The following is a 27,147-nucleotide window of genomic DNA, read 5'->3' as shown; positions in this document are numbered from 1 at the left end:
GAGGCGGACCCCATACCCGACTTACCAATGGGAGCTCCAGATATTGTGGCCATCCCAGCAGCGATTGGATCGATGTTGCTCGGTCGAGCAGGCCACCCCCTCTCTACTTCCTGCCGCCAGAGACTCCGGCTGCACTTCCGGCGTGCGTACGCCTCCTCAGGCGCTTTCTTGTTAATGGCGGGCGGCGGCTACTGAGTGGGACGGGGTTAACGGCTGTCCGCACAGGGAACGTCTCCCTGCCTCTCCTTTTCCACTTGCCGCTAGTGCCCGAGCTCGCCAGCATGTCCGTGGTGCCGCCCAATCGCTCGCAGACCGGCTGGCCCCGCGGGGTCAACCAGTTCGGCAACAAGTACATCCAGCAGACCAAGCCCCTCACCCTGGAGCGCACCATCAACCTGTAAGTGCGGCCTGGCCTTCGCGCGCTGTCCTGTCGGCATCCCTTTCGTCGTGAGCGCCCCTAAAGACTCCAGTCCTCTCCTTCTGGCGCGCCCTCGGGGGACTCCGCTTCTTCGACCTCCAGCACCACGGGGCTAGAGTCCTAGTTGAGAGGGTTTTCCCTTTTCTGGAAAGATGGCTTGTTTCCATGCCCCTGCATTCAGTCATTGTAGGAAAACCCCGTTTGCTGTGAACTCATTTTTTCCTCACCTCTCCGGAGATAAGCGGCCGCAAACCGTGGTGTTTATCCTTCAGCATCGCGTGTATGGTATCGTTTTGTGTGTTTTTATTTGGCATGAGTGGTATAACGTAGCATCGCTTTTGCAGTTTTCGCTTTGCTCTAATAGTAAGCTTTCGAGATCTAGCTATAATGCGCAGGTTTAGTGTTTTTCCTCTGTTGCTTTATTGCGTTTCAGCTCCTGAATACACATTTTATTCGTCTGCTCAGGGCTATCTGGCTTCCCCCTATGCATTCACGTGTCTTCCCTGCCGCAGCGACAGCATCCAAGCGCCCAGGAGGGCCCAGCTTGGGAGGGGGCTGGGACTTTCATTGAGGTTGGGCTTTCAGACCGTGGCGAGGACCAAAATGTAGCTCCAGAGATCCCATTGCGGGTTGCGTTTATTTTCAGCATCTTTCTGTTTAAGCTCTTCAAGCCATTGCATTTCGAATTCACTCTCAAAAGTAACCTCGCTGTGACAGGGAATTGACATTCGGGCTGTGTCTTGCTCAAGAAATTATCAGTGTGCTTTTTTTTTTAATCACCTCTGAAAGTTTGTGAGGCACCGTGGTGCTGACCCTAATGGAAGAAAACGGCCAGTTTATGCTGGTCAGTATTTAAAGGGTGCAAGGATTTACTGATACTGGTGTTTTGGTAGGACACTTTAGGTGTTTCTCTATTTTATATTCAAATAAATGAACTTTCTTTCCTCAAAAGCGATTTGAAATTGAAAAGATGGTTATTGTTGTTTTATTTGACAAAACAGGTACTGGAAATTTAGGTAATAAAAACGTTGGGTTTATGAAATCTGGAACTAGTAGATAGTATACAAGTTAATATCTTTAGCTGTTACACTAACATAATAGCATTTTAATTTTCTATGATGTCTTTAGAAAAATCCTCATAATATTCCCGTGAAATGGGAAAGGCTAAATCTTCTTCTAAAAAATGTGAAAGCACAGCTTCTGGATTACTTTCACTGGTAATTAGAACTAGGACTCACAATTTTCCCTTGATTTACCTTGATTATTGGATCAATTTGCATCAAGCCATTATATGGAACTAACGGTGAAAATGTTTTAATTTTTGCTCCATTAAAGTTATGGGTTAATGGATTTGCAGTACTTTTCCTCTCCTATATAAAAACAGTATTCAGAAATGATTGTGTTGTGAACTCAGTTCACGTAGGTGAGTAATGGTCTGAATTGAAAACAAGTTCTCTCTTCTCCAATATATTTTATTAGGAAGTATTGTATGAGATATTGCATGAATGCTTACTTTGTAGCCGGCACCAGGAATAATGCTGGGTATACAGTGGTGAGGAAGTAAGGTGTAGTCCCTGATTTACAAAGCTCACAGTATGATGGGAATACTACAGATGTGTCTGGGCTGGCACTCTCATTTCACAGCTGAAAATTCTTACATTTCATCTTGATGGCATCTCGTGATGGGAGAGCTGGCTTTTACAGTAGAGGTGTGTTATAGCTGTCTTCAATTCTTTGTAACTCAGGTTTTGAGAACTAAATGTTAATATATATAAAGCATTTTCTTTTTAATTGCAGGGCACACAGTGCTGTATGGGATTGCTGCTGCTAGTGATGAAGATGTTAGATTTAGCATTGAGTCTGCTGGGGAGATTCTTAAAATCTTTAAAGCATCTTGGAAATAGTTCATTTTAGTTATTTTAGAGCTGCTTCACTTATGCCTAGAATTTGGCTTCTGGGATTAAAGTAATTTTTAAAGTTTTGGCAACCTTGGTTTGTTCCCCTTTCAAGAATAACTAAGTGGATTAGTTACGCTGTTGTTGATTTCTAATGCAAGGTGTTTTGATAGACTAAATGCATTGGGGACAGACAAGTGTGGCCAAAGCATTCTTACTCAAAGGCTTATAACCAAAGACTTCTTATTGTAAGTCTTATGATCGAGGGGTTACAAGGTAGTACCTGTGATGAAATATAAATATGAGTTTTTAAACTATCTTTAAGGAAAAAATCTTACTAGGCAAGAAGAAAACTGTCTTCAATATAAGTCGTATTTTGAATTCTTGATAAAGGAGGAGAGAATATTCAGATTACATCTAGTGGGCAGAAGATTCAAATGAGGGGAAAGGAAGAATAAGGATACTGAATAGAATAAATGCAGAAGGTTAAAAGGCTTAGAAGGGAAAGAAAAGTTCATCTGAAGAAGAAAGGTATGAGAAAAGTCTGAAGATAGTTGACTGGGAGAAATAGAAAATAACTGGGGAGATGATGGAAAGTGGTGGCTCAGCTTGTAGAAAAAGAGGGATTAGCCATTAGCACCCATAATTAATAGAATTTATGATTAGATTAGTAGAGGAACTCTAGGGCACATTAGCCAGGTTGGCAGTGTTAGTGTAGCATCCATGATCTAAAACCAGTTATTCAGATACCCACTCCTCTAAGGATTTAAGGGCTTTAAGGATACTGTCATCTGTGCTTGAAAGTTCAAGTATGAAGTAGCAGCTTGATCTAATGAAAACTCTGGCCTTAGAGTCCAAAGAGCTAGATTCTGGTCTCCGCTGTCTTATTAACTAGTTGTTTAACTTTGGACATATCCTATTGTCTCTGAGTGTAATATATAAACTTTTTACCATGGTTTCCTTATATGTGATTGGTATCTGTCCTGGTAAATTAATGTTCTACAGTTCTTTGATGTTTGTCTTTGGATCACAGGTACCCTCTTACCAATTACACTTTTGGTACAAAAGAGCCCCTCTATGAGAAGGACAGCTCCGTTGCAGCCAGATTTCAGCGCATGAGGGAGGAATTTGATAAAATTGGCATGAGGAGGACTGTAGAAGGGGTTTTGATTGTCCATGAGCACCGGCTACCCCATGTATTACTGCTACAGCTGGGAACAACTTTCTTTAAACTGTAAGTGTCATTGGAAATTAACAACTTTTAATAGGATTGCTGTTCTCCGCAGCTTTGGAATACAGTTTTAGCTTTTAGTCATTTATCTCAACAAACACTGCTGTTAATGGAGTGTTTAGAAAGAGAAGCTCAAAAGCATTTTTTTCTCCAGTGCAGTGCTCATTTATTGCCTAAGTACAAATCTGCATGTTTCTGTGTATTGTTGATGTTAGTGACTGAGCTTGATAGGAGCCCTATGAAACAAATGAGTCTAAGTTCAATTTCTAGGTGTCTTTGTAGCATTACTAAGAACAATTGATATTATTTCCTGCTTAGGGTGAATAGTGTTTCCTATTCTTAAAATGGGTTACATTTTTATAGATAATTGTTTAGTTTCCTCATTTAAGCTCATAAATCTCTCAATACGTGTTTAGTCCACAACTATTTGACCAGATTGTACCAAAAAGAGAGTTCTCAAATACCTAGTTTGGAAATTTTGAAAAATGCCCCGTTCTTCAGATCTAGAGAATGTGGGTCCACTGCTTTCTGGGCGTTTCTCGACTCCATTATCACCAGATAACGTCCGGAGAGAAAAGAGTGGGATGGACTGGTTTCCAGCAAATATGTGATGTTTATGTTGTGGTCCCTATTTTGTTTATTTAAAACTAGGGTTTGTGTACTGTTAGCCTGGCGACTTAACATTATGAATTCAATTTTCTAGCACATTCTCCCCCTCCATTTGACATTAGTTTGCTTTGATTGCCTTATCATGTGATACTGAAATGTGTTATGCAGTTACTTGATAGAAATAATTATTATTGTGTTCTTCCTGTTATCCCAAAATTGTATTAAGTTGAAAGCTGAAATTCTTAACCTTTATACAGACCTGGTGGTGAGCTTAACCCAGGAGAAGATGAAGTTGAAGGACTAAAACGCTTAATGACAGAGGTATTTTTCTATTTAACCACTTTGACGGTTTCATTAATGCTCATTTAAATACCATCAGCTTAATGCATAATCAGGTTTTTTGTCTTGAAAAGGATGAGTTTTAACTATTTAGTTTTCAATAAATAAAACTTAAACCTGAGAGTGTTAGTACAATGTTTATTTTCTGCAAGTTGAACTTATACTTACTTTATCTTAACATTATTTTACATTAATATTGTAGATACAGCAATAATGGTTAATAAAACAACATTTACTGAGTACTGGCTGCTAAGCACTTTACATGCTTTACACGCGATAATTCCTTTACTCATCATAACAGCACTAGGAAGTGGGTACTATTATTAATCCTGTTTTACTGATAAGGAAATTAGAGCACAGAGAGTTCAAGTAACTTGCTTGATGTTATACAAGTAGTGTGTCGTGAAGCTGGAGATTTGAATGCAGATAGTTTTATTCCAGAGGAGGTGTCAATAGAATTTTGACAAGGGAATGATTTCTGTTATATACCTGTTTTCATTTTTGCCCATATCTTTTAGGCTTTGCCCAAGTTGTGCTACTTCTTAGAAGTTGTTCTAATGTCTGCCTCTAAAGACTTGGGGCCAAATGCATATAGATGCTGGAGGTTTTTGAGATTGTAAGCTGTTTTCATTATTAAATATTTTTCTTTTTTAGCATGCAATCCCCCCACCCGCTTAGTTACAAAACTAATACATATCTGTACAACAGCCTTGGCAGATACAGAAAGTAGGAGAGACAAAACTAAAATCATCTGTAATTCTACCACTTTGACCTATTGCTTTGTCTTTTTCGTATTTTTTAAATGCATTACAACTCTTAAATATTGTGCTGCATTTGGACTTTCATTTACATATGGTAGATTGAACCTACCTGCTTACCTCAGCTTTTTCTCAGAACTCTACCGACAAGTAGTAAAGGGGTTATAGAAAGATAAAAATCCAGTAGGATTGAGGGAGTGCAAAATGAGATAGCAGCCAGAAAAAACTGTTAGAAGCTAGAAGGCAGATGAGCAAATCATAACTGACTTAGCCAGAACCTCAGCCCAGCAGAAGGGCAAGTCCAGGACCCAGCACTGTAGAACACCAGAAAGGCCAAGGAATTGGGGGTGCCTAGTGCCAGTGAAATAGGGGGCATGTACGGACTGAAAACTGAATTGACTGGCAGTCTGTATAGGATTATTTATATACCTAGATCATCTTCCCCACTCTGTACATTTAGGCAAAGACTGGCTGCTGATTAATTCTCTGTAGAGACTGAATCAGAAAACACTAAACAATGAAAAAGTTGAGGAGGTAGGGAGAATACATGAAAGTTTACATCCTGAATAGGGAGACTTATAGACTTCTACCAGTTTAATGGAGGGATATTCTACAAAATACCTAACTAGTACTCCTCACAACTGTCAAGGTTATAAAAAATAAGGAAAGTTTGAGAAACTGTCACAGTCTAGAGGAGCCTGAGGAGAAATGCAAATATAATGTGATATCCTAGATGGGATTCTGGAACTGAAAAAAGGACATTAGATAAAAACTAAGGTCATCTGATTAAAATACAGACTTCAGTTAATAAGGAGGTATCAGTATTGGTTCATCAGTTGTGGCAAATGTGCTGTCCTTATGTAAGATGTTAAAAGTAGGGAAAACCGGGTATGGGATATATGGGAAGTCTCTGTACCATCTTTTCAACTTTTCTGTAAATGTAAAACTGAGATAAACTGTCTATTTAAAAACAAGAATGCTTTTAAAAATAGAGGCAAATATTGGGGGAAAACAGCTAAGAGTTGAAAGTTATAGCCAGCGGGAATGGTGAAGTGGGACAGGGAACTGTTCTTTCTCATTACGAATTTTTGACCAATTAAAATATATAGAATATAGCTTTGATTAAAATAACCTTAATCTTATGTTTTACATATTTATAGAAATGAAAACTGTGAATTTTGCACACTTATTTCTATAGGTTGGTTAGATGGGTGATTTACAAAAGCTACAGTTGATTCTAGAAAAAACTATGCTATTGGCTGGTGTAGGTAATTGATCACCTTTGGTTTTCCATGCATAGCAAGGGCAGAGACCAGATGTGTTGGTCCTCCATGGTTATGTTGATGCTAGACTGCTAATTTTGAACTAATAGTGTGTCTTGGGCAGAGTGACACAGATAATAAATAATAAACAAATTACAAAAGGAAATCCATGTGGGAGGCATATTAGCCATTAGTCTCCATTAGGAGTGCTGCCAAAGATATTTTCTTCACTGAAGAAGGATATTCATGGCTATGTATATTTAGTTGTTTACTGGCTCTATCATTTCTTTTTGACAGATATTGGGTCGTCAAGATGGAGTCCTGCAAGACTGGGTTATTGATGACTGCATTGGTAACTGGTGGAGACCAAATTTTGAACCTCCTCAGGTTAGTGTTCCGTTACATTTGCTGGGCATTTGGGGAAGTAGGAAGCTGATTAATTCCAGCCATTTAAAAAGATCATAGTAGAATTTGACTTGAAATTTCCTTTCTTCCCTGCTTAATTTAAATTTAAAAAGCCAAGCATTTTTTTCTTTTAAAGGAAAATTTCAAATATATACAAAAATAGAATAGTAAAAGTAAACAAACCTCATTACCCATCATCCACCCTCAGCAGTTAGCAACTCATGGTCAAACTTCACCAACCCTATCCCTCCCCTGACTGCTCCATTCCTGCTGCCCTCATCTTGGGTTACTTTGAAGCAAATCCTAGATATAATTTCAGTTGTAAATATTTTAATGTGCATCTCTTAAAAAGTAAGGATCTTTTTAAAAACATAACCACAGTACTACCATTGTCATGCTAAAAATAAATAATTTCATAATATCATTAAATGTGTAGTCACTGTTCACATATCCCTGATAGTTTCAAATTTTATTTTTATAATTTGTTTGAATTAGGATAGTCTCTTTCTTAAATATTTATTTATTTATTTATTTATTTATTTTTGGCTGCGTTGGGTCTTCATCGTGGTGCGTGGGCTTCTCGTTGCAGTGGCTTCTCTTGTTGTGGAGCATGGGCTCTAGGCGCGTGGGCTTCAGTAGTTGCAGCACACGGTAGTTGTGGCTCACGGGCTCCAGGGTGTACCAGCTTCAGTAGTTGTGGCGCACAGGCTTAGTTGCTCTGCAGCATGTGGGATCTTCCTGGACCAGGGTTCGAACCTGTGTTCCCTGCATTGGCAGGTGGATTGTTAACCACTGCACCACCAGGGAAGTCCCTAGGATAGTCTCTTAAGTCTCTTTTTCTTCTGTAGGTTGGCTCCCTATCTTTCTTTTTTTCCTTGTAATTTATTTGCTAATGGAGACAGGCCATTTAAAGTCCTTAGTGTTTTCATTGCTGATTGCATTCCCCTGTTATCATTGAACACATAGCTTTTTCCTCTGTGTCCTATGTAAATTGGTTAGTTAGATCACGAGACTGGATTTGGGTTCAGTTTTTTGCGAAGGGGGTACAAGGCTTGTAATAGGTGCTATATTACTTATCTATTGCTGTGTACGTATTTTCCCAAAACTTAGCAGCCTAAAACAACAGACATTTATTGTCTTAGTTTCTCAGGGTAAGGCATCTGGGAGCTGCTTAGCTGGGTGGTTCTGTCACCCAGCTAAATTATGGTCAAGTTCTTGGCCAGTATTGCATTATCTCAAGGCTGGACTGAGGCTGAATTATCTGATCCCAAGCTCACACATTTATTTGTTAGCATACCTCTCAGTTCCTCCTGGGCTGTTGGACTGAAGGCTTCAGTTCCTTGTTGGCTGCTGACCGAAGGCCTCCCTCAGTTGTTGTGAGAGCATCTCCATAGTGCAACTCCTAGTAAGACAGCTGGCATCCCAGTCTGTTATAACCTAATCTTCGCGGTGACATACCATCACTTCATCACTTCTGCTGTATGCTATTGGTCACACAGATCAGCATAGTACATTGTGGGAGGAGATACCATGAGACAGGGATCATTGAGGGTGATCTTGGAGCCTGGCTAACACAGGTGGTATTGTTTACTTCCATCAGGAATTTTCTAATGTCTGGTTGTTTCTTTTCATAATGTTAGTAGCTCATGGGTAATAGTTTCCTAAATCTATTAATTCATCAGGATCGTGTTCCTTATGTAAAGAAAAACTTACCAATTATTTGTTACCCTGAGGTATAGTTTGTGTAGGAAAAAACAGATGTTTCTTTTCCTCTACTTACCAGTGTTCAGAAGAATGAGTTAATTTCTTAGCATCCTCCAAAGTCATGACTTTATTCAAAAAGAGAGTAAGACAAAGACTTGGGTGCAGGTAGTTTGTTTAGGATGTGATCCCAGGAAGCAGCAGAGTGCAGGGAAAGGGAGACCAGAAGCAGCAGATGTTTGTTTGTTTTTTTAAAAAACGGTACATAATTGATCTTATTACAGCTGTGGGTAGCTGGATTGATCCTGCTAAGGACCATGAGGGATGCACCTCAGAATTGTCTGTTGGAAGGATGGAAGGCCAGGGACTTCCATCCCCCATTGGATGAGGGTTGTAATAACTCCCTTGCATTTTCATGTTGAGACCTATCACTGGTTGAGAGAATTTCCAGGGCTTTGGAAATGCTTTGAGGCTGAAAAGCAAGAGTGTGATGTTGGAAGCAAGCAAGGGAGCTTTTTGACAGTTTAAAGCACAGCCTCCCTGAAATTTGAGGTGGGATGAGAAACCAATGAGAAGCACAAAAAGCATCTCTTTTGGTGACCTTTTAAAGTGTCGTTTGACCTAATGGGTTTCAATATATTTGATGTGTTTTAATCCATTGTAATGATTGATAATGTTACTAATGCTCAAATTTTCCTATCTTTGACTAACGGGAGCCTTAGTAAGTTGGATCCTGAATTCTTCTGACAAGGCTCTATGCCTTTGATAACTTCTTTGCATGATAAGATGTTCCAGGTCAAGAACTGCTCAAAATATTAGCCAAGCAGAAGACTGTTCTGTTTGTTGTCTTCTGACTCTGGTGTAGCTGCAGGATAGGAAGAGAATGTGCTGTGGAAGCTGGTGCTCATGCTCACTACCTGAGAATTGTCTTGGCGTTAGGAAAGTATAATTTCATCTGGAAGTAGTGAAGTTCCTGGTCCAAAGATAAATAGAACAATTATTATAAACTTTTTTTTGGTTTCTTGAACATTCCTTGATCTAACTGGAAAATGCTCAGTAATAATACCATTTTCCAGGCTACTTTTCTGAATACCCTCATTCACCTCCCCTACCACGGTTCTAGGACAGTTCTCTTAATTCACTGAACCCTAAGCTTGGCTCTGTTAGTATAAGATATGACATAAGGATTGTGTGTTTATTTAGTAAATTTAGGGTATTGGTTAGGTGTCAGTGGGAAAAGAGCATCACACCATGTCCCTGGTCTTTTTGTATAAAGTGCAGTTGGCTTAAACACCAAGATGAGGAATGGAAAACAAAGGCTTAAACGAAAAGGAACATATAGCGTCGAGTAGAAGAAAACTGGGGTAATGCTGGTCACTGGTTTGGCCATGGTTTGGGAACTTTTGTTGTATGTGAACCACAGGTCTCACTGTGCTGTTCAGGCTCTTCTCACTTCTTTGTCTCTGTTGCTGCCAATGTGCCTGGTTTTCATGATAGTATAGGGTACCTCCAAAGTCTAGGATAACTGTCTTGATTCATTATACCCTAGGGATGGCTCTGGTACATAATTATTCTAGCCAGAGTACTGGTTGGGTGCCACTGGGACAGCATAGTGGGAAATAACATAGGCTTTTATAGTTAGATGAGAGTTGGATAGATTCAATTGAATCCTGGCATCGCTGCTTAGCTGTATCGTCATGGGAAAGATACTTAGCCTCTCTGCACAAGTTCCTTACATAAAATGGGGGTGATAATACCTCCTTTTGGCAGCCACTGTTTTTATCCTCCTTTCCCATTATGCCTATTTTCAGCACTTTTTAATTCCCCTGCCCTCAAATACTCCAAAAGAAAAGTAGATTTTTCTGAATGTATTAAGGGGAGATGTAGGAGAGGTTTTCATTACACGCACACAGTAGAACAAAAAGAAATCTCTATCTTAGACTTAAAAAATTCTCTGTGTTAAAATTCTTCTTTCTCAGGTAGCAACCTTCTCTCTCTGATTTCTTTTCATCCCTTTAAATTCTTCAAAATATTTTCTCATTTTTCACAAGCAGTTTGACTTTGTCCAGCTGACAAAGACGGCTCACCTGGTGTTCCTGCAGCATGTGTCCCATATGCATGTGTGGTTGTTGTGGGGAGGAATGTCCTGTTAAATACCTCACGGGCTGTATTTAAACTTTTAATATAGTAAACATGTCCGCATCAAGATTCTAGAAAATTTAACTTAGTAATGATGTATTTTTAAAAGACAACTTTTATTAAAAACATCAGTATCAGACTTCATTGAGTTTAAACTTCTCAAGCAATAAATCCTATGTGTACACATTTAATTGTCTTGAACAGTTGAATGGTTTACTACTTGATATTTTATATTTATTAAAGCATTTATTTATTAGTACATCTGTTAGGTACCAGATCCTGGTAAAGGGAAGACTAGAAAGGATTCTTCTTCTCCAAGCAGTTTACAGTATATTGGGGAGTAAACATGTAAGAAATAAATGAAGCCATGGTATACATGTTAATATTGTGTTGGGGTTATGAGGAACTTGGTTTCAGAGGGCTGATATTTGAGCTTAATGTCTGAAACAGGAGAAGTTGGTCAGTGGAGGCATGGGAGGTATCAGGGATGTCTTGGCAACTACAAATTATTTTCTTGTTATTTTAGTATCCATATATTCCTGCACATATTACAAAACCTAAGGAACATAAGAAGTTGTTTTTGGTTCAGCTTCAAGAGAAGGGTAAGTTATTTTGTTTTTGAAGGCAGCCATCTAAAAACTTTTACAGTGTAATTTCAAGGATACTTCTATTTGTGTTTTTCCCAAGTTCCTTGAATTTGGGGATTTATCATTAAACTAAAAGCACATACCATTTTTATACAGAATTACCTAGTTTTTCTTGGATCTGCCAGTCATGTTACAGGGAAAAGTAAGTAACTAGAGCCTAGAATACCAGATTAAAGTATTTTTAATAACTGTTTAGCTGCTTGTATTGATTTTCACATTGTGATAAACTGAAAATTTTAGGAGACAGATGAATTGATTTTTTTTAATATAGTCTTTAGCTCTGTTGTGCATATTAACAAATAATTGCTCCATTTTTTGTTACTTTTAAAATGGAATTCAAAGTAAATTAGAAGCTCAGGGGTCTTCTCCCCCTTCTCCCAGGGTCAGCACTCATAAGGTGCTCTTGGTTGTTAACAGCATAGATCTCTTTAGAGAGTCAGTTTCAAAGCTGTGACTATGAACTTCGCTTAAAAGACACAACCAAAGTGTGTTAATGAGAGTTATCTTTTTCCTCAAAAGTTTCTCAAATGTAAAATTGGTTATTACTTTACTAGTGAAGTAGAAGCAGTGATTATATAAGAAAATATAGAAAATGAATACTGTTTTATCTTATTTTAGCCTTGTTTGCAGTCCCTAAAAATTACAAGCTGGTAGCTGCACCACTTTTTGAACTGTATGACAATGCACCTGGATATGGACCCATCATTTCTAGTCTCCCCCAGCTTTTGAGCAGGTATGGAAAATTGGATGTTTTGTGGTTGATAAGTCTAAACTGCCAGATTTAAAGATAATCCAAGCCACTTGAGGAGGGACGGTTCATAAATTTTGGTCTTCAAGGAAACTAAGACAGTAGATGGATCCTTAGGTCTTGTGCAGATTAAGCCAAAGATTAAATATGACTGTGTCCTCAGACCCTAAGTTGCAGCATGACATTCTGGTATTTGTGCATCTCTTCTTCCCCAAATCTGGTATTCTCTACAGTTAAGTTTGAAGTCTTCATTCAAAGAAGAGATGGTAAAATAGTAGTCAGCAATGTATAATAAATATGAGGATAATAAATATGATAGGAGTTACGTATATAAAAACGTGGAGAATTGAATCTCTAGGTGTAATACATATTCTCTTTCCATTTGGAAATCTATTCAGGCCCAAGTTGAGGCATGTGGGATTAAGTCCTGAATTTTTACATGGAATTTGATTTTTTTTTTTTTTTTTTAAGGCAGATAGAGTGATGAGAAATGTGTGTTGTTTTGTTTTTTAAATTGACTTGTACTGGTTGAGGTCCTTGAGTCAATCAGAATAACATAGTGGTTAATAATATGGATTCTACAGCCAGGGTTTGGATTTGAATTCCATCTTCATTGCCTCCTGGCAGTGTGACCTTTGACAAATTATTATACCTGTTTCTTTATCTGTAAATGGGGATGGTAGTCCCAGCTTCATAGAACTGTTAGGACTAAATGAAATAACACATATAAAGTGCTTAGAATAATGCCAGGCACCTGGTAAGTGCTTAATAAATGTTAGTTTAAAAACAATTTCAGTAGTGATTTTGGCCTTCTATGAAAGCCTGTTTAGTATGAAATTGATCTTTCTATTTTGGCACAGAAATCAGACTTCATCTTTTGCTCTCTGCTTTGGTCTGCTGATGGGTTACACGTTGAAATATGGGATATGTAAAAAGAGTCATATTATTCATTTATTTGAACACTACCTATCAGGTAACAGGAATTGTGCTGAGTGGTCAGAATACAATGAGGTTTAAAAACTTTTCCTTCCCTCAAGGAAAGTGGATAATTAATCAAATTTACACTCTTAAAAGTTTTTTAAATTGTAAGTATTCAGCGATACTGTTATTTAATGTGTAAGATGTGACAGGTGGAAGAAAAGGGTGTCTCTGTGTAGAAAATGCCCAAAATGTCAAGGGAGGGTTGAAATGTCCAAATAAATTTCTTTATCAACTAAGGTAGAAACTATGTAAATAATACTGTTTTTAATAAAGATATTGTTCTTTTTAAAATTCAGGTTCAATTTTATATACAACTGAATTCCTGCGCAACAGAGAAGTAAGGGAAGCCGTCTCTGTGAGCACAGCTATACACAGTGTAGAATAAACATGCTAGAAAAGTTTTTTTGGTTTTATCTCTTCCCCAGTCCCTAAATGACCACCTACTTTCTGTTGTTTGAATAGTAAAGTTAATATGAAAAACTCAATTGTGGTGTAAACAAATGTGATAATGTTTAATTTACTTTTGGTTCTACTCATACTTTTTTGTACAACATTAAAGAAAGTGGACTTCTTTCTATTTGTTTTTTTGTTGTTGTTTTGTTTTTTAATTTCACATGAAACTTGTAAAATTCTTACAGGCAAGGATTGCTTTTCCCCTACTAAGCAGGTGAATGTTAAGAGACAATGACAGGTTTAGGTCAATAAAGTTTGTGGGACCCTTGCTCCGATACCATTCTTGGGGGTATACTCCAAGACCGTGTTACAGATCTTTGTGATGAGGATCTTCTGTTACTTTTGGGAGCTAGATTTGCTTGAGTTAGTCCAAGGTGCAACTCCTGTACCAGTTTTACACTCTTAATGAGTTGTATTATTACATCAGAACTCCCAGTGTGTTACTGACTAGTACATTTTATACCGGTATCACCAGATCTTACTTCACAAACAAAAGATCCTAATTAAACAGACGGGAAACTATTAAAATTGACTAGGCTGGGGAACGTTATGGGCATTGGTATAAAAAGAGAGAGATCCAGCGCTCATTAGAGCCCTCCCCCGTAATGCACAAATTACAACATTTGTGCTGTTGGAATTTATGTATCTTAGGTGATCTGTGAAGGTGAAAGAAGTTTCTAAAAGTGGATCTGTTACGTTTTGAACTCTTGGATTGTAAAGTTAGTTATTTCAGTTGATGTGAAGTTACAGTGAAAGAGATGAAAATTTGGTTTTAACAAGTGACACAAAGCCTTTTCAAAAATATTTTGGAATGATCTGAATCAGAATTAGATTTTGTCAGCCTAAGAGAAAAATACGAAATTTTAAAATCTTTTAAAAACACTTCTAAATTAGGATCAAATTTGAGGGAATTAAAAAAAAATCTTAAGGCAAAAGAGTTTGCTGGTCGTGTTATTGCTTAATGGTATATCGTGTATGCCTTGTTACAAGTGATTGACTGTAGGCTTAATGTAGAGGAAATCTTACAAGATGCAGCTACTTAAAGAAAAGAGATTGACACAGTTAATGTTTTTAATAGATAGAAATGACCTTTTGGTTAGTTGTACGTCTTTATGGTACTGACCACAGGGCTGTTCTCCTGAATATTGGGTGATGTGAAAGATACATCATACATTCTTCCCTATTTAGACTTGAGAAAATCAGACCAAGAGCAGTTGAGCAATTATGTTTATAAACATTCAAGTTTATTTAGTTGAAGTCCTGTCAAATCTTCACACAATTACGTATCTAATAGTGACTGTAACTGTGCCCATGCTTAGTAGTAGGTGAGCACCGGTCTCCAGGACCAAAAATGACCAGGGATCTCCTTTGAAAAAGCCCCTAGTTTTGTGGATAGTCGTCCTCCTTCAAGTGTAACAGTCCTGCCCTTCTGGTTTACATTCACTTGTTTCTAACTTAACTGTAATTTTACTGGTGAGCTCACTGATGAATCCTACAAGATTGGGGAAGGCAGAGATGGAGATGGCTCGACCTAGCCCACCTTCCAAGATTGTTTCTGGAATCCAAGTGAAAAGCTGCAGTGGTGACTTGCAGGTGTGTGAGCTCCTGCCATTTGGGGAGAGTGAGGAGAGGCAGACTTTTTCTTGGTGTGATTTATAAAGTGCTGTCAGTAAGGAGTGTTTGAGTTGAAGAGTCATCTGATTCGAGGGCACTCGTGTCCTTTTGTAACTTAAGCTTTGACCTAGAAATTCTTTCTTGAGCATTACTTCCCAGTTGTATAAGTGCTTGAGTCAGTCATCCATACCCTGGGGCTTAAGTGAGAAAAACAGTAAGTTGGCCGAGTTAGTAACTTTGGAATATAATAGATCTGGTTTTGAGTGTAAAATTCATAACACAAACACAAATTTTTTAAACTTGTATTTGAACTGGTTAGTTATAGTATCCCAATGCTCTCTTGTTAAGTTTCCTGATGAAAATAGTAGAACTAGGGAAGTTCAGATTTGATGTATTCCATTAGAAAGAGGGTACAAGGGTACTGTTTAACACTTTCGTTAAGTAAGTTCTTACCACACTTCTTCAAGAACCAACAGTCTTAAAATGTGCATTCCAATTCTCTAAATAATAAATACTGACTAGTTTTTAAATGAGCTCTTGATTAACTTATATTTTTGAATGCCTTCTATGTTCCAGGTTTGTTTGTAAATGAGAGCCCACTTTTGCATTGTATAATTACAATATATGCCGTGTTCTTTTCCCTGAGTAATCTAAGTAGTGAATACTCTATAAGACTACTAAATGGCATTGGAAAATATTCAGTAGGTTGAGGGAAAAACTAAAAAGTTTTACTCAAATGTTTTAAATCATATTTAGGATTGACATCCCTTTGAAGAAAAGTGAAATCTATTTTTTTCTATGTGGTGAAGACGTGATTTTTTAAAAGTAGATAATACTTAAAATAGCATTATGATAATTCTGTGTATGAATTTGTACTTTTAACAGTAGTTAAGACTTTTTACTTTTTATCATTGTCTTCCCTTGTAATTAGCATTGTATGGTTCAGTTATTATTTTTTATATTTAAGGGTTCTGTTAAGTTAGCATTTTATTTGGATAAAACATACCCAAACTAGCCAGTCTGTTTTCTTACATGGTTAATTAGAAGTGAGGGGTAGAGGTCCTCCAAATTCAGCAGGCCAACAGGCAATCAGCTTAAAATTCCCTTTCTTAAATGGTGCGACTCTTACACTCTCGGGTTTTTAATGACTTCATTTTTTGAGATGAAATTCTTGGAGTACCTTTTCCATGTTTGAGTTCCTCAAACCTGATGTTTTCACTAGTTCATAGTGTTTGGAACAGTATGCGCCCATCACTAAGACTGTTTCAGAGAGTGCAAAATTTTGTATGTCCCATTGTCAGAGAAGGCTTAGTGGGTTTTGACTGTAATACAAGTCAGCTTATATAAGCATGAGGTTTGATTTCCTATAATTATTCCACATGTTTTACATTACTCATTATTTGGGTTAAACTGGACTCATTTGAAGCAGTTTGCCTTTGCTAAATATGTAATGAGAAGCATAATACTGTAATTTGACTTGAGCCATAAAACACATTTTAATATTAGTTTATATTTATCTAGCTTGTTTTTGTGAAAAAACTGACTAAAAACTGAAGTAAATCTAGATTAAGCCAGTTTAGACGTAATTTGTATTTTAGTGATGGATTGTATCGTAAGACTAGAGCTAAATTGAGAAAATGTATTATGTTCTGTTAAGGGAAAGATCAGCGCATTTAAAAACTTAAACTTTGGTTGCTGCGTTCACATTCTAATGTACAAGCATCATTTATAGTTTGGCTTTGGGAATTTCTCTGGCATTAAGTTTATAGAAAAATGTATAAAAGAAACTGAAGTTTTGGTTATATTTTTATATTTGTAAAGTAAAAGTTTGATTAAAATGGTCACTGTTCTTTTTTTATTTTATTGTCATTTCAATAAAAAAAATTAGAATGGCTCTGAATTTGTGTGTGGCTACTAATCTTAGCGTGCCATTAGAAATCCTGCACGGTTCTTTTTCAGTGTCATTGGCCAGAGGCCATTACATTAGGTAAGAGACAACTTGCATAACAGCAAGGGCTTGAAGACCTGGGACATCCATATTGCCCTCCCCTTGCATTCCTCCATTGTGTGTTGGCAGTTGTCTTAGGCAGATGCGGTTTCCTGCAATGTGAAAGGGTCATTGGATTTGGAACCTGAAGACTGGCATTTAGAAGTTGCCATGCAATTTTGTTAACTGTGTTATATCATTGGGGACTCATCAGTTTCCAAAGAGAGTATTGACTTTAGTTTTGGTTTTTTTTTTTTAATCAAACTTGCTTGGAGGTAATGATGTGCTGTGACACCATGCTTGCTACTTTTGTAATATTGGGTTGGCCAAAAAGTTCACTTGGTTTTAAGTACAAATAAAAAACATTTTTCGGGCTTCCCTGGTGGCGCAGTGGTTGAGAGTCCGCCTGCCGATGCAGGGGACACGGGTTCGTGCCCTGGTCCGGGAAGATCCCACATGCCGCGGAGCGGCTAGGCCTGTGAGCCATGGCTGCTGAGCCTGCGCGTCCGGAGCCTGTGCTCCGCAACGGGAGAGGCCACAGCAGTGAGAGGCCCGCGTACTGCAAAAAAAAAAAAAAAAAAAATTTCATTTTCACCAAGAACTTTATTGAACGATGTATTCGTTAACCGAATGAACTTTTTGGCCAACCCAGTACTTTGCAATTCAATTTCATTATTGTAATAGAAACGGTTTACTCAAAACGTGAGAATATATGTGTAATAAAACCATAGGCTTGAGACTTTATATCTGAACAAAAGTTGAACAAAACTTGATACAGTTATTGCAGAGTTTTTCTGAAAATTTTACTAGTTTATAGCAGGCACCAAAGAGCTATGAAAAATTATGAAAGAAAAGCTAAAAACTGAAATGTTCCCATTAACTTACTTTTTTCCCTATGAACTTGAGTTGATTATTTTTTCCCCTCTGCTAGATTTAGTAATGGAACACATTGGTCCAGCTAATGAAAACACAAGCAGAATTCCATGGGAGCACAATGAAGGCTACTGGATTAGATGATGAAGTTCAGTTCCTAGGCTGCTGAGAACCTTAAACAACACCCAGACTACTCAGCGTTTCTCACAGGATGGTGAAAATCAAATGAGATCATGAATATAGAAGGCTTTTGGATATTTTTTAAAATGAAAAGAGCTATAATGTATCTAGATATGAATCTTCACAACTCTGGTTTGTCTGAAATGTTATATTTATTTCCTTTAAATCAAACCAAATCAGAGCCCCCGTCTCACAAAATGGCAGGGAATTCAGTCTCAGTCATTATTGGGAATAGGGGACCTACCCAAAGTCATACGAATCCAGAAAGCATAAATGGCACTCTGAAATGAAGGTGGGGGTGGGGAGACCTCTAGCTTCCATCATGGACTCCATGGATATTTGTCCAAGCTGAACTAGCTGCTTTTTTTTTTTTTTTTAGTTTCTGCTTTATAACAAATTGAATCAGTTATACATATACATCTGTTCCCATATCCCTTCCCTCTTGCGTCTCCCTCCCTCCCACCCTCCCTATCCCACCCCTCCAGTCTGTCACAAAGCACCGAGCTGATCTCCCTGTGCTATGCGGCTGCTTTGAACTAGCTTCTTAAGTCTGGTTCCATTGCCTCCCTGCTACACTTGGGCCTTAGGATGCAAATGATGCAGGTGGCCCCTATGCCTATGGCCCAGCCTTCCTGGCCACACTAGTATTCATCCCCCTGAGTCTGGTCTCCTTTCCCACTCCTATCATGATGTAGGATGCAGTACAAAGAACCAGGAGCATTGGTTGACTTTAGAAGGTGGGTTCTGTCCTTGAAAAAAAAAATCCTTGAGGGAAGGATGTGCAAAAAGCCTGGCTACCTTCTTGGAATGGGTTGAGGACAAAATGTTGGCAGAACAAATACTAATTATCCCAGTAAGATGTCCAGATGCAAACCTTTAAGATCTTTTAAAATGCAAATAAAAAATAACCTTATATAGTTAGGTTAATGTCACCTATTCTCATATTGAATCTTCAGAAATTACAAGCTTCTGAGAGTATAATATTTAGACTATAGTTTTTATGTAGTCAGAATCAAATGTTAAAAGTTGCTATTAAACACAAAGTCATTCCAGGAAACAGGCTGCCTGAAGTTTTAACACGTAGAAAGTAGTGGTTCTCTCAAAATATAACTCAGAGTATAACACTTTGAATTCAAGATGGTGGAATACTGTACCTTAATAAGGACAGATTTATTAACAGTAGCCCCTTATGGTGACAGGACAAGTTTGGTATATGATATTTTATAACTATTGTGGCTTGGATTGAATTTGGATAGTTGGATAGTGTGGTTTAAAATTTATGGGGGCTCAGATAAAGTAGAACTGTTACTTGTGGAAAATCACTATCCTTTTTTCCGTATAAAACTTTATTTACCAATAAAGTTGAAAGTTCAGCATTTTAATCAAATGGCTGCAGGTAGAGAACCAAAGGAAACTGAAAGTTTAATCATATAGATCTCATATAAAAAAGTGTGTGTGTGTGTACGCGCTCATCCTCCCTCCCCAGTAAAAGCCATACTGTTGTGTTCATCACAGGCCCTTTAATAGGATGTTCCTAAAAATTACAAATTGGGTAGTAATGACGAGCTGAGCGATCTTTTGTTTTCTAACAAACTTTTAGAATTAGAATATTAGGTATGAAAGAGACCTTGAATATATTTTAGTCCTTTTCTTTTGAAAGTTTGTAAGATTCAACAAATATTTGCTGAATACCTACTCTGCATCAGGCACTAGTACAGGCCTTGGAGAATAAGACCCCCAAGGTAGCACTTTTTTTTGGTAGTGCTTTTCTTTCTTTCTTTTTTTAACAGTCTTATTGAGCTATACTTTACATATTTCACCATATAAATATACAATTAAAGATTTTTAGTATATTCAGAGTTGTGCCACAGTCACCACAATTTTAGAACACTTTTCATCACCTCAAAAAGAAATCCATGTTTAGTTTTTATACTTCAGTTCCCTCATCTCCCTAAGCAACCATTAATCTACTTTCTCTGTCTACCTATGTTTTTGCTTGTGCTGGACATTTCGAATAAATGGAACCACACTATGCGGCCATTTGGCTGCTGTCACTTAGCATGTCGTCAAGATTTGTCCATGTTGCAGCATGTATCAGTACTTCATTTTCATGGCTGAATACTATTCCATTGTAGGGGGTATCACTTAGGTATCCATTCATTGCTTGAGGGACATTAGGGTTGTTTCTACCTTTGGCTATTAAGAATAACGTTGCTATTGACATTTGTGTGCACATTTTGTGCGGTGGTGTGTTTTCATTTCTCTTGGTTACTTACCTAGGAGTGGAATTGCAAGGTCAAATGGTCACTCTTAGGTTTAAACTTTTTGAGGAGCTGACAGACCACTTTCCAAAATAGCTGCACCATTTTACATTCCTACCTGGTGTATGACGGAACACATTTTTATTTCCTGCTTAATCGGATTCGTTTTAGACTCTGCTGGAGGTTACGAGTAAACAGCAGAAACTTTATTTGCGAAGAATTTAAGACCGTTGGTTAATTTTCTTTCTATGAGGTCAGGGCTTCTATTATTCCCTAAGCACCATCTCCTCTTTCAGCCACCTAGGAAGCTCCTAGGCCCGAAGGGGGTGCTCCGGGGTAACCTGCTTAAGGGGGAGTTTTAAGGAAGCAAGGGAAGGGACAAGTGGCCGGACGCCCGGGGGTGGGGGTACCCGCGTCCCGCGGATCGGCCACGCGGCCAGGTCTCGACCGCTTGTCAGCGCCGTCGGGCCTGAGTGACGCTTGGGCTCGGCCCCGGTCGGGTGGCCTGTGCGTCCGTGGGCCAGGCCGAGCTGGGGTGTCGGTGGAGGATAATGCTAGGTTCTGGGCCCCAGGGCCTGCAGTCGAGGCCTTCGCCAGCCAGGCGGCGGCGCGACCGATGGGGGCGGGGGACGGAGGCCGCGCCCCCGCGCCCGTCCCGCCCGCACCCTGCTGGGGGCGGCGGCCCGCCCCTAGCCAGCCGAGGATCTTCCGCGCCGGCAGGGGCAGCAGCGGGAGCGGCGCGGGGCGGAGCGGCGCGAGCGGCCAGGAGCGGCCCGGCCCGGCGAGGCGGCAGCGGCGACGGCAACGGCAACGGCGACGCCAGAGCCCGTGGGCGCCGTTCGCGAGGCCGCCGCGGCCCGGCCGCAGCGCGGGGAGGCCTGGGGGCTGGAAGCCGCCGCTGCCGCCATGCCGCTGCTCTTCCTCGAGCGCTTCCCCTGGCCCAGCCTCCGCACCTACACGGGCCTCAGCGGCCTGGCCCTGCTCGGCACCATCGTCAGCGCCTACCGCGCTCTCAGCCAGCCCGAGGCCAGGCCCGGGCCTGGGCCCGCCGAGGCGGAGCCGGTAACGGCCGCGGTGCAGCCAGACCTGGCCGCGCTCGTCCGGCCGAGCACCGGGGGACCCCGGGCCCGCGACGTGGCCCAGTACCTGCTCTCGGACAGCCTATTCGTGTGGGTGAGCGAGGCTGCCGGGTCCCCCGAGGAGGAGCGGAGAGGAGCCGGGCGGGGGATTGTGGGGACCGCCATGTCACCCATTATCTGTGGGGGGCGTGGCTGGGGCCGGGGTCCCTTCCCCCCGGGACCCCCGGGGGCGGGGCCCCGCCCGCGTGCGCGCCACTGAAGGATCCGGTGAGGGGTTGGCGGGGGTGGCTTTGGGGTCGTGAGGAGCGGCGGGTCCCGAGGGCAGGGTCGCCTTTGAGGGCCTGAGGAAGGGACTTTGGGACGCGGTTGGGGAGGCGCAGGAGGCGGGGTGCGAGGGGACGCGGCCGGCCGGGGAGGGTCAGGGCCGGGGGGTAGGGGGGAGGTGCTGGGGTGGGTTGGGGGGAGAAGTAAACGATGGCGGAGCAGAGTTGGGGTTCTGAGGGACCACCGGGAAGGAAACAAGGAGTCTTCAAAGAGCGGGTTGACCTGGGAGGCTGGGACCGGCCAGTCAGTTACCCCGGCTATTTTATTAAACTGTGGAGGGAAGTTGGAAGGCTTTTCGGACTCTGTCAGACCCGGAAATGTTAACAGGTTTCCCACAAAGAGAGGGAAGAGACAGGATGTTGAGCATAGGAGAATTTTAGGCATCTGGGTGTGTTCGGACATTCCTGTTTGGAGAGAGACCTTTTTTTTTTTTTTTTTTTTCTATTTATTATGTGATTGTCCTCTTTGGGTAGAACAAACATACAAACTGTGCTTCCTTTCCTGCTGCTTTTACCTGGTGGTTCATGAAAGTTTCCTTTGATGTCTGAAGGCAGCCAAAACATTCGGAGTCAAGAGGTGTCTCTCCATTTGAACTCAGGATTTCTCCTTTTAGTGATCCATTTTAAAACACGGTTTCCAGTTTGTCTGCCAGTGTAAGATAAGCAGCATTTACAAGGCATAAATGCTGGTTTCACTTATTAGAACAGATAATTTCAGGCGGGTAGATCAACAGTATTTTGGCTTAAGAGCTTGGCTTCTACCTTAGCCTTTGAATGCCTCACAGAAACCCCACGGCGATCAGAAAGGTTGTTCCAGGACTGAAGTCTGTCCCTTGGATGTGCTGTGGTGTCTTGGGTCCAGAGTCTTGTCTTCTGTAAATTCCCGTTTTGGGGTGAGAGCCGGCTGTAAGTGACTGGGATTAATATTCCAAGTACACAGAATGATACACAACTCATTTGTTATAATTAATCCCGCTGTGCTTCATCAGGAACCAGTGGGATTTATGAACTGTGGGTGTGGATCAAGTCTCTTGGTCCTTCTGATGAAGAGATGAGTAGAAGGCAGTGAAGGGTGGAGTTCCATTCCTCCACTGCTGTGTAAAGCTGAATCTTACAGTACAGAACAAGGGAGAAGAGAAAGAACTCAGCCACACGTCTCTTGTTTAATTTCTATTAAACATAGATTTAAAAAATCTATTTTTGCATTTCAGTTGGCAGGTAAACTGTGATGTGAAGAGTGATTTTGCCAAATGTTGAGATTATAATGTAGTCTTTTATATATTTATTTATTTAAGTATAAGGTACAAATAAGCCTTTGAAATGGAACTGCTATAGTATTTAACAACTACTAGTATTGTTTAATGATCTCCCTGCCCCCTCGCCAGAGTTTTTTACAAAACTCATGTTCAAATTCCAAGGTTAACACCTCTTCATAAAACATTACATAAAGCCTGTTGATTTTCTCTGAAAATTATTACTTTTAAGAAAATTTCCTTTTCTTCCCAGCTTTTTCAACAGGTCTTGCCTCATGCGAGTTTGTAATTTCTTCCTATCTGCTGATGATTTTTTACCTTTCTCAGTTGATCTTGCTGTTTTTCTTCCATCTTTCCTCTGTGGTTTTCACACTTATCTTGGTCTTCCTTGGTTCCTCAGACCCTCCATGTATGCATTGTCAGTTTTCCTCATTACTTAAGTTTCTGCTTTAGTAGACGAGTGGGAGTCAAAATCTCAAATGCCTTCCTCCGAGGCCTGACAGATCGCATTATTAGGAGAATATATGGCGGGGCCTTTGTCAGAATGGATCCTTTCTTTCCCTGCCCAAGGACACTCAGATTCAATTTTTTAAAAACCAAGCAAGGGACTTCCCTAGTGACGCAGTGGATAAGACTCCACGCTCCCAGTGCAGGGGGACCGGGTTCGATCCCTGGTCGGGGAACTAGATCCCACATGCATGCCGCAACTAAGAGTTCACCTGCCACAACTAAGGAGCCCAACTAAGCAGCCCGCCTGCTGCAACTAGGACCCGGCACAACCAAATAAATAAATAAATATTTTTTTAAAAAACGGCAAGACAAAACAATCAATTGATCTTTCTGCCAGTTTGCAAATCCTGCTAGATATTATTTTGCATACTGGAATCTCTAAAACTTATCTTTGTAGGGCACAGTTTAGATGAATATAGATACTGATATAATGTCTTCATTTTGATTAATATCCTAGGTGATTTTAGGCATGTTAATGGTTGAGAAACTGATGAGGGAGAGGATGGGGTATGGGGTGAAGGTCAGATGATGTAAACCTTGCCTGCTCTGTTAAGGAGTGTGAACATTATTTCATGGGCCAGAGGGTTTAAGCGGGAGTGGAGGGGAGGAGGGGCTGTCATGATGAGATGATCTTTTCAGGGGCGGACCTATAGCCGCAGTGGGGAAGATGGATTTGTGTAGACTGGGAAGAGGCCAGGAGATGTAGTGACCTAGGACTCCAGTCCCCAAGGAAAGTTCTCCAGGTGGCCCTCTGGCACTGACATTGAGAACAGGTGTGAGGGGAGGTTCCCAGGGTTGCACTAACACCTACCCAGGTTTGGCATGATTATTTGTTTCTTCATGTCTTTCTAGAACTTTCATTCCAGATTAGGTTTTATTTTGTTACTCATTTCTTGGGTACTTTTACATTGTTCAGATGTCACTTCCATTAAAGTACCTCCTGATCAGTTTCCATCATTGTTTTGAATTGTTCAGGTGTTTTTGGCTTTTCAACTTCATTAATCTTACTCATTAGTTTCATCACTTTCTCCTGGTTTTTTTTCAGTTCTGGATTTTTCTTTTTCTTTTTTATGTATTTGCTTTTAAAACTGTAAGAGCTGGACATGGTAAAATGGAGAAATAGACATATGAAACAAGTTTTAAGGTTCTGATGACTTAATTATATGCAAATGAAGTAGTTTAAATAGAAGTGTCAAGGGAAAAAGTCACCAAAAACGAAAATGGATAAAAGTCATCTGACGGTTAAGAGCAGGGATTGGCAAACCGTGTTGGCCTATTTGGCCTATTAGCTAATAATGGTTTTTACATTTTTAAAGTTTTTTTTTTTTTCCGAAAGGAAGAATATGTGACTGAGAGCATGTGGCCTACAGAATCTAAAAATATTTACTGTCTGATAGCCCATTAGGGAAAAAGTTTCTGACTCCTGCTTCAAAGAGCCCATCTTCACATAATTATACAACTTGAGAACTGAAAGTAATTTACTAGGTTTGAGTCTTTATGAGGTGAATATTCCAAAGATGATTAGAGAAAAATGTTAGCTCCAGAAATGTTGGGGCAGCTGAAGAAAAAGACTAAACTTGTAAATAATAGGATATAAGCCTAGATAAACAACTTAAAAATATAGGAAAAATCTTTATAGTGGGGAGGGAAGGAGATTGCTGTTTGATTACTTGCTAGATGTATGCTGCATGCTTTGTATACGTAATCTCATTTATTTCCCTAATGTTGTGCAAAGAGGAACACAAGCATCAGTATAATAAGGGGGAGTTTGCATTACTGGCATTTTATACTTGTCACTGGGAGCCTACAGAAAAGTAACATTCCAGTTGTCCTTAAAGGAGGAGACTGATAGAAGGTGTGTTTTGTGGGGGGAGGGGGTAGTTAGTGCTGGTGTTAAGTAGAAGACTAAGAAGTACCCAGATTGATCAAGTCGACACAGTTCACATCTACATATCATACAAATATATATGGTATGTATACATATTCTTTCTTTTTCCTACACAGAAGGTAGCGTAGTAATCACATTTCTACACTTTGCTTTTTTTTCAGTGAGCAAGTTATCTTGAAGGTTCTGTATAATGCTAGTAAATGCAGAACTGCTGACTTAGTTTTCCTGGCTTCATTATATTCTGTTGAATGGCTGTTTTACGGTTTATTGAAGTAACCTCCCTGATGGACATTTAATTGGTTTTCATTTTTCTGCTATTATAAACAGTGCTCCAGTGAACCCCTTGTACTTAGATTTACTTACATTTAAGTTTGGATTCTGCCCACAAAGAAAGATTAGTTAGCTGTGTAGAGCAGAATGAGGTTAGTACTTTTACTGTGGTCTGCAAGGATAAAGTGAGGTGAGAAAGTTTGTCCGAATTCCGTTGGTTTAAATATGGGCTGAAGTGTTGTTTCTGTAAGGATATCACTGGTGACCTAGTGGGATCTGATTTGGAATTTTATTTTATTTTTATTTTATAATGGAGTATAGTTGATTTACAGTGTTGTGTTAGTTTCATGTGTACGGCTAAGTGATTCAGTTATACATATACATATAGCCATTCTTTTTCAGATTCTTTTCCCATATAGGTTATTATAGAATATTGAGTAGAGCTCCCTATTTATTTATTTATTTATTTATTTATTTATTTATTTATTTATTTATTTATTTTAATTTATTATTATTATTTTTTTTTTGCGGTATGCGGGCCTCTCACTGCTGTGGTCTCTCCCGTTGCGGAGCACAGGCTCCGGACGCGCAGGCTCAGCGGCCGTGGCTCACGGGCCCAGCCGCTCCGCGGAATGTGGGATCTTCCCGGACCGGGGCACGAACCCGTGTCCCGTGCATCGGCAGGCGGACTCTCAACCACTGTGCCCCCAGGGAAGCCCTATACCTCATTTTTGAACTTAGAAAAACTTAAGAAAAGTTTTACCTGAGAAGTAATACTTTATTTCTTATTTTGTAACCCAAGGTGTATGAGAATGCTGTTTAGCGTAGAGAAATGATTAAGTGACCCTAAATTTGATTTCTCCTCTGTTGTTCTTACAGCAGCTGGCTTGGTCTGTTAGATGCTTACCAAGCTGTGTCTTGTAGATCCTAAAAGCTTTTTGAGTGCAGGGTCCAGATCACCCTCATTTCTCTTAATGTCCCACATTCCTTGAGCAAGTAGGTGCTAAATGTGTTGAATTTATTTCTTTACTTTGTAAGCCTACCTGCAAAAACAGGAAGAATTTTAAAAAATTGTTTTGTAATTAGGTTGGAGATGTTTGGCTGATTTTAAAAATCCTGTTCAGCTGGGGGATATGGTATGAAGGATTGGGGCTGTAGTTTTGTCTTATGACATTTTTTCTTAATTTTACTTAATTTTAATTTTACTTAATTTAACCTGATTGGGGTTCCCATTAACTGGTTTAGAGCACAATGAAGATGAGCCTTTTAAACCTCTATTTCATCTCCTTAAAATTTAGTATTCTACACTGTTTGTTGGAATGT

The 27,147-nt window shown here is 39.8% G+C and overlaps 2 protein-coding genes across 3 annotated transcripts in view; both read left to right on the top strand.

Moving 5' to 3' along the window:
• The first annotated feature begins 146 nt into the window (after positions 1-146).
• Positions 147-13,710, top strand: NUDT21 (nudix hydrolase 21). Its single transcript, XM_082607731.1, has 7 exons — positions 147-397; positions 3,347-3,547; positions 4,411-4,474; positions 6,810-6,899; positions 11,284-11,359; positions 12,023-12,137; positions 13,430-13,710. The coding sequence occupies exons 1-7, from the start codon at positions 282-284 to the stop codon at positions 13,449-13,451; spliced, it is 684 nt and encodes a 227-aa protein (XP_082463857.1). The 5' UTR covers positions 147-281; the 3' UTR covers positions 13,452-13,710.
• Positions 13,711-21,271: 7,561 nt separating this feature from the next.
• The window catches only part of AMFR (autocrine motility factor receptor), a 41,045-nt gene continuing 35,169 nt past the window's right edge, over positions 21,272-27,147 (top strand). The window contains exon 1 of one of the 2 annotated variants that reach the window (XM_082607719.1): positions 21,272-21,670. Coding sequence is in view for 1 of the 2 variants with exons in the window: in XM_082607718.1 (XP_082463844.1) it covers positions 21,408-21,674 (267 nt within the window). In the remaining variant the exon portion in view is untranslated. Of the gene's footprint in view, positions 21,675-27,147 lie in introns of both variants that reach the window. The other variant, XM_082607718.1, reaches the window with a different exon arrangement.

Source organism: Mesoplodon mirus, assembly GCF_964341445.2.
Source record: "Mesoplodon mirus genome assembly, chromosome: 19".
NCBI classification, from domain to species: Eukaryota; Metazoa; Chordata; class Mammalia; order Artiodactyla; family Ziphiidae; genus Mesoplodon; species Mesoplodon mirus.
This window is presented reverse-complemented; position numbering and strand designations above follow the sequence as displayed.

Bases quoted from the DNA above. Each gene is read 5' to 3' on its own strand.
- NUDT21 (XM_082607731.1), top strand. From the start codon at position 282: ATGTCCGTGGTGCCGCCCAATCGCTCGCAGACCGGCTGGCCCCGCGGG. The intron at 3,548-4,410 runs GTAAGTGTCATT...ACCTTTATACAG, and splicing joins GGAACAACTTTCTTTAAACT to ACCTGGTGGTGAGCTTAACC. The intron at 4,475-6,809 runs GTATTTTTCTAT...TCTTTTTGACAG, and splicing joins TAAAACGCTTAATGACAGAG to ATATTGGGTCGTCAAGATGG.